Consider the following 12,191-nt stretch of genomic DNA (forward strand, 5'->3'; position numbering starts at 1 on the left):
GAAGGAATACTGGGACCTGGCACAGCTAGAACACCATAACACATCTTTTGGAAGACATTGGTGAACGTGCATGGTGTTTTGATAGCAATACCTGGGAAGGTGGGATTTGCCAAGATGTTCAGGGCATTATGTGGAATATGATAGCCTTGCTTGGTATTTTAATTTAGTATAGATGCATTTCATACCAATATCTAACAAATGATAGTATTTATTGGTGATAACGGTGACGCTGGCGAATTGTGGGAGTACGAGGAGATATGATGCAAATGTGCAAAATAAATGTATACAGCAGGCAAAATTATTGGTTTTGTCAATGCTTGTTTCACAGGTACAGGTGGCAACAATCATACCTTTTTCATTTTCGAGGAATTGTTTTAAACTCTCAAATAAATAGATATGTTTGATTTTTTGCTAATGGTTACCAATAACCTTGCCAACATGTGGTGTTTGACTACATTAAGTAATTCACTGTTTAGTGACCAGCAGTACTTACTCTGGGTCATTGCATTTTCTTTCTGCACTCTGTACACCTGCCCCACAGGTGCGTGTACAGTGCGTCCAAGGAGACCACATCCCCCATCCGCCATTGACAGTTTCTGGATGCTTTCCAACGGTAACACATTCACCAGTGAAACACCACTAAAAAAAAAAAAAAACACACACATTAAGAAAAACAACCTATATATTTCAGTCGGCTCTTTGAGTTTTATTTTTGGAGCAGAAGACAAGAATGTGTACAATGCTTAGAATCTTACGAATGCATGAAGCATTATTAAGCGTGAACCTAGCCTGAAAGTGGTGAACGGTCCCTCACATGGACACTCGTTGTCTAATTATAGAGATTTAAGGAAAAGACCATAACCTGATTGGCAGGATTTAAATGCCGGAAATCATGGAAGGTACAAAACAAACACAATAAATAACAGACACCTTCTACCTCCATGACAAGAAAGGAACATTCGTGAAAATGAAGATCGGGATAATTATAGGTCATTTTGATGACAAGAACCTTCAGGTTGCCCTCTGCGTCCCCTGGATGTGACGTTCTCGATTTATATTGGAAAAGATCATTTCAGGCCAGATGGACTGGGCTTATTTATTTATTTATTAACATTTATAAAGCGTGCAACAGTCTTGGTTCTCTGGATACTTGATCTTTGAGTTCATCCGCTAATCTGTGGTGAAAGAGTGTCAATAAGGTGTCATCAGGCCAAACTGTGTCAGCTGCCATTTGCTTAAAGAGAGTGATTTATGCCACTATATCCAGGAAACCCTGTTTAAAGTCTAACAGGTTTTCTTGAGCTAATACAGTGAGCTCCAAGAGCCCAAATACAGCTTTAAGACTATTCACAAAGCCTGAATGGGAATCCAAAAGTTGATTACCACCTTCAAGAACAGCATAGTGAAAGAGAGACCATACCCCCTAGACCTTCTGTAGAAACTCATATCTGTACTGATGATAAACCAATGTAGATAAGTCCGCTTGTGGTCCGTTGTCTACCGAGGAAAGAAACTGTTGTCGACTTCAAGGAGTTTGCATGGATTGTGCCTCAAAAGAACACCTTAGAGATTGTCCCATTACCCCTCCTAGCTGTTCAGGAAACACTCTCTCCAGACTGTAACGGGAACTATGGTTCCAAAACCAATAACCATCGGGCACTGGGGTGGTGGTGTTGAAAGTGACACTTAAAATAAAAGACAGACTACGAGAGTATGTATCGGGTCTAATTGATTGTGGAGATGCAGGGAATTTCCTGGTTGATCAGTGGGCTCGTCTTCATCAAGTTTCTCATGTTCTCACTTCTGTTTTGATACTGGTAGAGGAGTAGATTGTAGCCCCTTTTCATCTGGACCAATAAAAGCGCAAACTACTGCACTCCATCTCTATATGTGAAAGCACCACAGAGCAGACACAGACAGCAGGTTCAAGTTTGGTCCAAAAAGGTTTATTAACTCAAAATGCAGGATGGAGTAAGGCCTAACTTGCCCTATGCTAAGGTGGGATTTCTCTACCTAAAGAAAACTAAGGATAGTCTGTGTCAGGAAGTCCAAAGCAAATGTCTGTCTGTGTCCAAAACCTATACTTGCCCTCACATCTAACTGTATACAATGTGTAGGGATGTCAGCATCAAAAATAAAATACAGTACAAAAAAGAAGGTGGGTGAGGCGCGCACTCCCGGTCCTGGTCAATTGAACCTGTTGCAAAAAATATAATAAGTAGCTGGGTCAAATCCCAAAATGGACAAATATTCACAGGGTTAGATCCCTTCTGCTGCAAATCAGGTACTCAGTAATAACAGGGTTAGATCCCTTGCTGCAAATCAGGTACTCAGTAATAACAGGGTTAAATCCCTCAGCTGCAGTTCTGTGGTCTGTAGTTGTTCTCCTCCTAGCGCTTTCTTATCTCAAATAATCATCAGGGAGGCTGTTGAGCAGGTGTGTCTAATTAGACTCAAAGGATTCTGGTGGCTGTAGTGAAAACGTTTTTTTCTGTTCAGGTGACCAGCAACCGACACCCCTCCAAAGCACAAGTCCTTCCCAAATTTGGGGGAGGGGAGAGAACCATCTTTATATTTCTCCAAAGTGGGGCACAGTCACCCCGTGGCGCTGCCTCTGGAGCCCGGGACTCCCATAGCATTCAGTACAAAAAAGAAGGTGGGTGAGGCGCGCACTCCCGGTCCTGGTCAATTGAACCTGTTGCAAAAAATATAATAAGTAGCTGGGTCAAATCCCAAAATGGACAAATATTCACAGGGTTAGATCCCTTCTGCTGCAAATCAGGTACTCAGTAATAACAGGGTTAGATCCCTTGCTGCTAATCAGGTACTCAGTAATAACAGGGTTAAATCCCTCAGCTGCAGTTCAGTGGTCTGTAGTTGTTCTCCTCCTAGCGCTTTCTTATCTCAAATAATCACCAGGGAGGCTGTTGAGCAGGTGTGTCTAATTAGACTCAAAGGATTCTGGTAGCTGTAGTGAAAACGTTTTTTTCTGTTCAGTTGACCAGCAACCGACACCCCTCCAAAGCACAAAATAGTGTTCAAAGTAATATTCAGAGCTTGTTCTAGATCCTGGCTTGTAATAAGCTTCTCTTTCCCCAAGTTCAAGATAGTCCCAAAGGCACATGGGTTTCCTTCCCCACGAGTTCAAATCTTCCAGCTTTTCAAAACAACATAATATCTTGGGATACTTCCCAGCTCTTAGGATATGGTTATTTTTCACTAGTTCACATAAGCAGTTCAGTTCACATAAGCAGCTTGGTTTATTTACTTCAAAAACATATAAGTGGTTAGTGTAAAACACAAGCTTAATTTTAGGTGCTTTCAGTGGCTTTTCCATAGAGGGTTACACTCATTCTTGGTGCAATTGTCGGACCACACGGTCCACCCATTACAGATCACTCAACCAATACTCTGTCTTGGATGCTTTGCCATCAGCAATATGCCACTGTTTCAACTTGACAGTGATGCTTAATTTATCCACTTGTGTCACACTCTCTTGACACTGTACTGTGTCTTGTTGAGCCACTATGCATTTGTTACAATTTCTGCCAATGCATGTTTCCTTATGACATACAGTTCCTTGAATTCTCTTGGTTGTTGCCAATGCTCGTTCTCTCATATAAAACAGTTCTTTGTATCAAGAAATTTCATAAACTTTCTTTCACTCTGCTCAATCTTCTAGAGTGCTTAAAACTTGCTTTCACTGCGTTCAGTATTCAAAAGTACTTATATTTCCTTTCACTTCATTCGGTATTCAAAAGTAGTTATATTTGCTTTCACTTTGTTCGGTATTCAAATCAATGTTTATTGCTGCTTTGCATATTCACCTGCCAGCCTGGTGTTTCCCCTTCTTGTTATACTTACCAGTGGGAGCTTACGGCTTTTCTGCAAGGTCCTCTGCTGCCACGAGTCCTTTACTTTCCGTGCGGTACCTTGACTCACCAAAACACATTCAGACACCAACACGAGGTGTGGGCAACACCTCAACCACCGCCAACCTTGCAGCTCAACTAAAACATCACAACCCAAAGAAACCCTAAGTGCAGCCCAAGTTGAGTCAGAACATAGTGCCCAACCTACCTTTACTGGAACATGTGTGTTAATAAAATTAGGATGTGTCTCTCTAGTTCATCTCTTCCTCATCACAGTGTCAAACTGGCATTTTTTGAAGAATATTTTAATGGAAGAACAGGGAAGGGGCTGGCAATAACCTACAAAGGCTTGAGGGATAGAGGGTTCATTATCAAAAGGAAATGGGGGATACCATGTCTCACCTATTGATGTCCTCTTCCCATTCCCCAAGTCTCCTCCACCCAGGTAATCCTCCCTCGCATATCCACCCCCAGGGTCAGGATCCATGAGCGATGGCCTTTCCCTGTCCACCCGAGAGGAGGATACAGGGGGAAAAGAAGCAAGGATGCCCTCAGGATCATCACATTCCCATTCCGAAAGGATTCTATTTGACTGCACATTACCCTATTGTTGTGGGTCTCCCTTGGTTTTGTCTGCATATTCCTTTTATTAACTTGACGGAAGGTTCTTTTTTCCTAGAATCAAAACATTGCTTGGCAGAGTGTCTACACTGAGGAGCAACAGGATTCTATAACCCCTTCACCACGCAAAATGATGATGACAAGATAACTTCAATAGCTCTCCTTAGTCTGTCACCAGAGGAACATAAAGAATATCAATCAGTGTTCTTCAATGAATACTACAAAAAATTACCCCTGCAGAGCCAATTATTGTGCAGTTGACCTTCTTGCACACACTCAAATACCCTTTGGAAGAATGTATGCCCTGTCCGAATTGGCAAAAAATCAACTATCATGGTCTCAATAACATTAGAATGAAGGTTAAATATCCACTCCCATGGATTCCAGACATTCTAGAAGTAGTAAGAGAAGCATCAGTATTCATGAATCCTGTTCTAAAGGGTTCCTTTCATCCTCTCTGGATTCGTAGCTGTGACAAATGGAAGAGTGCATTACGCACTTTATTCGGTCACTATGAATATCGAGTTATGCACTTTGGGTCTCTAACCCACCTGCTGGTTTTCAGCATTTTATAAATAACATCTTTCCGGATGTGTTGCTACATTCCATTTTGGTGTACCTTGATAACATGCGGTTTTGTTCCTGCAACTCTTCAGACCATCTGAAACATGTTTTGGAATTACTGAAACATTTACAACAAATCCATTTGTCCACAAAATAGGAGAAGTGTTCTTTACATCAAGCCTCAATCACCTATTTGGGTTTTGTATTATCCACTGATGGAGCTTCTATGGATCACACAATGGCAGTTCTACAATGGAAAAAAAACAACTTCTGCAAAATATAGTCAATGGTGTTTGGGCTTTTACAGAAAATGTATGCCCAGTTTTTCTTTAAAGATTCAACCTTTGACTACCTTACTAAAGAAAGGAGTAACATTTTCAAGGGAAAGTTCTGTACAGGAAGCACCCATTTTGAGACTTCCTGACCAAGCCAGAGCATTTATTTTGCTTTTGGTGGTGTTTTTATGATGATTGTGAGCACCCCAGTGCCCATTTATCCAAGATTTTAACATACTTCAGACACCAATTACATCATCCTGGAGAGGAAAATCTTACCCATCAAGATAGCCTCATCTAAGACTAACACCCAGGCCCAGGGCATCAAAGATGACACCACAAATGTCGTTTATGACATCACTGATGTCAGGAGTGATTAGTAGGACTATCATAAAGTACTAAATGTATTAAAGAATGTACTCATCAGAAGAAAAATATTATATTGGAGTGTTGTTGTTAATACAGGAACCTAATCATACATACACATAGGCAATGGCTGCAGCATGAATTACAGAAGTACAATATTTTTTAGCTGGTAATTATGGCTAGTAAGATAATGAATGCTACCTTATCAGAGTTTTGAGTAATGTTAAACATGGAATAAATAGCTAATAATTTAAGACTTACTACATACTTGTTTTAGTACAAAAAATACATATGAAGACCTGCAAAGCATAAAAATCAGAAACACATACAGTAAGGAAGAAAGACACATCACTAGAAAATGTCAATAACATTGAAGTTCATCATCATGTACACAAATGAAATGTCTGCATCAGTCCTGCTTATCGCCCCATATATGTGAACCATGAGTTGAGAGCAAACCCTAAGGAAAGTACTTTAGGAACATAGAAGAAGGTTAACGTCTACATATATAGCACCTTTTCAAATTTCATATTCAGTTAACAAAAGCACTTGGCCTAGATATGTCAATGAACAAAAACAAGTGGGCTAGATATGTAATATCAGTGATGTCTTCAATGTGATTTGTGATGTCATCTTTGATGTCCTGGGTGTTTGTCTTAGCAGTGCACGGTCGTGGCACAATTTATGGTTGCTTAGTTTACTTTAAATGGAGAATTTCTGGGGGGTTTTGTTTTTACTTGTCACAATAGCATACCTTTAACAAAGATTTTTCATTGAATTTCTCAGGTTTTTATTAGTGCAACTTAACCATAACGTCACTTCAACAAAGTGTTTTCATTGAATTTTATAGGGTTTTACCAGACCCCCCCCTTAATTTGCTACAAGTTCCTAATATCATGCTCACCCAAATATATCATTATTTTCAGTCATTCTATAAAGTTTCAAGTAATAACTGTGCCATTCCCCACCTCCTAGTAACATTCTAAACACTTCTATCAATGTTCTACAACTTTTTACACCATTTTTTGTTTGCCGACGTTCATGAGCGTCTGACTTCACCACCGACTCCCTCAACAGTGTCACTTGACCGTTTGCGGACGTGCAGAATGATGACATGTCCGTGAACAGGGCCACGCTTCGCGAATGGGTCCGTGCTTCGCAAACATTTCAAAGCTGCATTTTCAGCGTATCTAGGAAGTTTCAAGCTGGAAGTTTACCCTTCCACGGCTCATAAACCAATTCTTACTCTTTTTCCATCTGAAATCTGGGAGCAAACAGCTGCTTGTAAGAGTATTGGCACACCTGTTATTTAACATCTACAATGGCATTATCAATTGCCAACCCTCTTCCCCAAGAGCCACCATCATCAGCACCAGCTGGAGGGCCTGAAAAGGCGCAATGATGCAGAGGAGGATCAAGAGAACCAGGAAGATGTGATAGGTGAGATAAAGGAAATGCCTACCTCCAGCACCCAGAGAGCATCATGGGTGTGATAGTTTTTTAAGACGGTACGAGGGGTACGAAACGCTCCGGCTACCCATGTTGAATGCATTGAGTGTGGGATAATACTCATTCAAGGACAACACAGGCAGTACTCCATACGCTGCCAAAGCCGCTCATACCACCCAGGTACTCTGAGAAAGGCTGTTGCTGTTGCTTTCCCACAGGAAGCAGTGCTGAAGGAGTAGTCCAGCTTAAGTCTGAGAGAAGCAGGAAGGATGTTCCAAAGAGAGGCACCAGCCGAAGAGGGAGACATGCCTCTGGCTGGCTGTTTCGAAAAGCATTTGACAAGCAGAAATTTTCAGTTAGAGGAGTGGAGGGCTCTAGCAGGGGAGTATTTAGGGAGACAAAGTTGGAGATAATGTGGTGCCAGACCCCAGAAAGCCTTGTCAATGATGCAGCCTATTCTAAATTATCTGAAGGGGGCTTAGACAACAAAGGGAGAGATTGAGGAAGAGCAGTTGCAGTAGTCCAGGCTAGAGAAGACCAGGACTCTATAGACATTGAGCTTCTGGGGAAAGATGAGGAATGGTAAAATGCCTCTAAGGAGGTGAAGCTGAACATGGACCTCCTTTAAAAGCTCCAAAATGAAAGGAGCAAAGAAGAGCAAGGACTCAGAGATTACCACAAGGTTTTTGGTCTCACGAGATGGTGAGAGTAGAAGGCCAAGGAGGGCTGCCAGAGGGTAGGAGGAACAGGGAACAGGGCACAGGTGTCCCAATAAGAAAGATCTCCATTTTACTGGCATTGAGACAGAGATTCTAAGCCAAACACAATGCCTGGATGGCGGTCAGAAAATCAGGGATAAAAGACGGGGAGAAGAAATTAGTAGAGGGAAGTTTCAAGAAAAGCTGTGTGTCATCAACATAACACTGAAAATGAGAAGAGAAGAAGCATATCAGGAGCCAGAGGGAAAAGATAGATATTGAAGAGCCACAATAATAGGCTAGAATCCTGGGGTATGCTGCAGGTAGAGAGTGAGGTGGTGGAGTAGAAATTGGCCAATTGCAGCTCGGAAGGGTGTTTAGTGAGGATAACTGGCCCGTGCTGCCAAAGGTATCCTGTAACCGTTTAATGAGGATAGAATGCTTGACCCTGTCAAAGGTGGGGGAGATATCAAGGAGCACTATCCTCAATTGTAGTAAAATCATAAATACCACATACACTTTAATTATATCATTCCACCATATTACAAATACAGTATACTCCCCCTATAGTATGTATAATACCTATACACATATTACTATACTGCATGTGGCCAGTGGCTAGATTGTTGGGGCACGGCCTGTGGCCATGCCCCCATCAATCTGGTCAGTGGCCACAACCACCACAATAGAATTAAACCATATAACATGCATGCACATTATATGTTCAAATAACAAGACTCACCCAGACCCCCTCCCCGAATCCCGATCGTGTCTGTGGGCAAAGAAATTAACAGCAGACATGGCAGCACCTGCACAGCTTTTTATCACCTATAAAAAAAAGTTATACATCAACTTTGTTCCACTCTCCCATCCTTTACAGGCCCTCCTTTGTCCACAAAATAACCTCACATATTTTTTCAAGACTTCTTTTCCACACTGTGCTGTCTGCGGACAAAGTCCATGAGCCGCCTATACAAAATGGTGACCATTTCTAAAATGATGCCGCACTTCACATTTTCAAACAAATTAAATTATGTTAAAAATCATTTCATCACAAAATGTTGATTATCACTCTACTACTTGTCCCTGTCCCCCTTGTCCCCAGCACTCACCTCAATCCAATTCAGAAAACATAAATCAAAGACGGTATGATGACACTTCTCTTCCTCCCTCCCCAGATAAAGACTTTATTGAAATTCCAAACCCACCTGTAGAGGAGTTCCCGAATAAAGCCGGCACTCCAGTCGCCCATTTTGAATTACCAGGAATGTTCACACCAAAATATGTGACGTATGATGAGCAGATAAATCAGCAGAGAGCCGCAGTAGGGCTCTGCCCAGTACCTATCAGAAGAGCAACACCTATTGGAGTACCGATGCCAAGACAAACATGGACAGTAAGGTATCCATTAAGGAAACCTTACCAGCAAATGAGACGAAATGAATATTGCCTAAGTACAGTCCCGGAAGAAACCAAAAAGATCTTAATGGAAGACGAATGGTGACATCACGAGGACCCGCACTGACATACAAATAGAAGAAATGACAACCCGAGAATGACACACAGAGACAAAACACCATGAATAAGGATATCATGAACTTAAAAGGGGAGAACGATGTTGAAATACAAAGAAGCTTAAACTGTAAAAAGGATGAAGATATTGAACCAGCTAACACCTGTACATATGCTTGGAACCACAAGAAATCTAAGAAAACAATGCGGTTTGCCATGTTAAGTAGAAGAATAGTGCGGCAAGCGCCATTATACATAATATACCTCAAAACGAAGCACAGTATTATAAGTGTAATTCCACTTTGCAAACGAAGCAGAATCAACCCAGGTTACTAAAGGCCGAATGAGCAGAGATTCATATTCTAGCAAAACGAGAAGAGACGGCTGAATCGAATCACGGCAGATGCAACTCGTGCCAGGAGAGCCAAGGTCATACCCATAGAAGAAACAAACAGTAGCTACATATAATTGAAACTTAAGAACAGAATATCCTGTCTCTGAAAGGTCGAGATAAGTAGGCATAGGCAGGTGGCAAGCTGAATAAGAATCAAATACCCAAATTCAGAGAAACTAGACAACTTCACGCTGTGGGAAGCACATGACTAGCCGAGCGAGGAGAAGGGTTCACACCTCCGCTTGGCATCCGCCCAGGCAGAGATATCAGAACTTTTCCAGACAGAAGATGCAGTTTCGAGGACAACCACAGTAAAATAATTGACACATAGTTGCTGAAGCGATGATTGATTGTAACCTTAATTGGAGAAGGGCCCTGCACCTGCCGGACCATTCTGCGTGCTGCTAAGCAAAGTGGAAATGTATGCATGGGGTTGGTGCCAACCCAATCGCAATGGACCAAATAATCTAGGGTCCTATAGTTAATAGAACCAATCGGACATCGTACTTTTAGTTTTCTATATACAGATATAGTATCTATGTTAAAGTTACCTTTTCCTAACCAATAGAATTGCATATTAACTTTTGAGTGTTATACATTAATTATGATGAGTTTTCAGTATAAATGCTATGATTTTTTATGAAGTTCATTGGAGTTGAAGCGAGAGGGATGATCGCATCACTGCTGATTTCCATGACTCCCCATTTTTTGTACTTGTCATTAAACAGACTCCCTTTGCCAAACCATTGAGTTGTCCTTATTAATTGGTGTTGGAGTAAAAAATATGCACCCACATCCATCTCAAGGGTGCAGCTATCTCGTCTTAAAGTACTTTCGGAGCAAACCTCGGCTCTATGGGCCAACCGGGGGTCTCCGGGTTACGCTTGGTAGCAGAGATTGATGGTTTATTGATTATTGATTAAAATAAGACACCCATTGACCGTCGACATAAAGTAACTCCAGGTCTTCGGCAATATCACAAGTCCTTTGCCATTTGGCTGAGTAGACCGGAAAGCTCCCCATAGACAGTGGTAGTGTAAGAAAAACTGCAGATCAGGGCCTGAAGGTACCCGTGTTCCCCACACTATCCCTTCCCATTCCTCCGGTCAGCTGAGCGGGTGAAAAGCCGAACAAGGCGGTAACAAAGGCGGTGATCCCGAGGGTCCTGAGAGGAACCATGCGAATGGTGAGTGAAAAAGATTGAATGTTTTGGCAAACGTGCAAGGCCTTAGAACAAGTAAAGGGAAAAGGTAACAGAGGGAGGGGGGAAAAACAAAATATAGTTAGAAGTAGAGAAGAATATATATATATATGGGAATATTGACTCGAGAATAATTAAGTAAATAAAGCTAACGAGAGAGGACACCGAGAAGAGAGAGGATACCATAGAATACTCCCGAGAAGTGAGAGGATGCGCCTTATACCTACGCTTTTAACACAAGCGGATAGAAGAAACTTGAACCCAGAGTCCCAGTTAAAGGGGGAACAATTAGACTACCACGGCGGTTAAAGACGTCGCAAAAGGGGTACGTGTAGACTCCATGAGGGGGTAATGATTAGAGGCAGAGATAACTATTACCAGCTGGTGTTCGTCTAGTCTGTCAAGCGTCTGTCTTACATGTTTTTTTTTTGGATGTCATACATTGAACAATTTTCCTTGAGAAAACTATGCGATTGAATAGCTGAGATAATATCACACATGAATTGATATTTTTGAGTAAATTAGAAGGTATAACATTTTGTGAAAAATTTGGATTGGAGCTTGTGGTGTTTGGTGTTCGCTCATATTGTTTTAACTGTTTAAACCACAAGAAAGAGTTGACAAGTGTTATATAAGAGGAAAGGGAACAGATTTGAGCATAGAGAATATAACTCCATTGACACACTTATGCAAACAGTTGCCAAAACACACACCCAAACTGAAGAAATACAGTACATAGTGGGTTAAAGGAACCGCCGTTAAGATGTTTATGCCATGGCCACAGGGTAGGTCCTTATCTACAGCCGTTTTGCAAAACATGATGACATATTTGCATGCCAGATATACGGGCAAAACGTTAGACAAACGCCTCGCTGTTCTAGAACTTTGGAAAATGTATGAACAGGGAAAGGAAGAGGAGCCGCCAATAGATTGGATACTTAATGTATGCACAGAGAGGGGTGAGACGCCTACCGCGCCACCAGCCCCATCTGAAACAAAACGTGAAGAAAGTAAAGACAAGGGATTAGACCCACTGAGAGAGCTTAAAGCAGCCACCGAGTATAGAAAACCAGCATATGAGTCACCTACGCAAAGTAGTGACGAAAATCAAGGCAAAGATAAGCATAAGGATATTACCTCCATAGACCCATGGGACAAGGGGAGATGCGATGACGAAAGAAGGGATCAGGCACATACAAGTGCATCTCTCGACAAAGAAAGAGAAGGAAAGAGATGGAA

The 12,191-nt window shown here is 41.7% G+C and overlaps 1 protein-coding gene across 1 annotated transcript in view; it reads right to left on the minus strand.

The window, feature by feature from the left end:
• ADAMTS12 (ADAM metallopeptidase with thrombospondin type 1 motif 12) overlaps positions 1–12,191 on the minus strand; it is a 4,001,072-nt gene that overhangs the window by 1,366,469 nt on the left and 2,622,412 nt on the right. Inside the window, exon 11 of the mRNA XM_069627090.1 lies at positions 494–639. Within this exon, the coding sequence (XP_069483191.1) occupies positions 494–639 (146 nt within the window). The remainder of the gene's footprint in view (positions 1–493; positions 640–12,191) is intronic.

Source organism: Ambystoma mexicanum, chromosome 6p, assembly GCF_040938575.1.
Source record: "Ambystoma mexicanum isolate Mex_15411 chromosome 6p, UKY_AmexF1_1, whole genome shotgun sequence".
NCBI classification, from domain to species: domain Eukaryota; kingdom Metazoa; phylum Chordata; class Amphibia; order Caudata; family Ambystomatidae; genus Ambystoma; species Ambystoma mexicanum.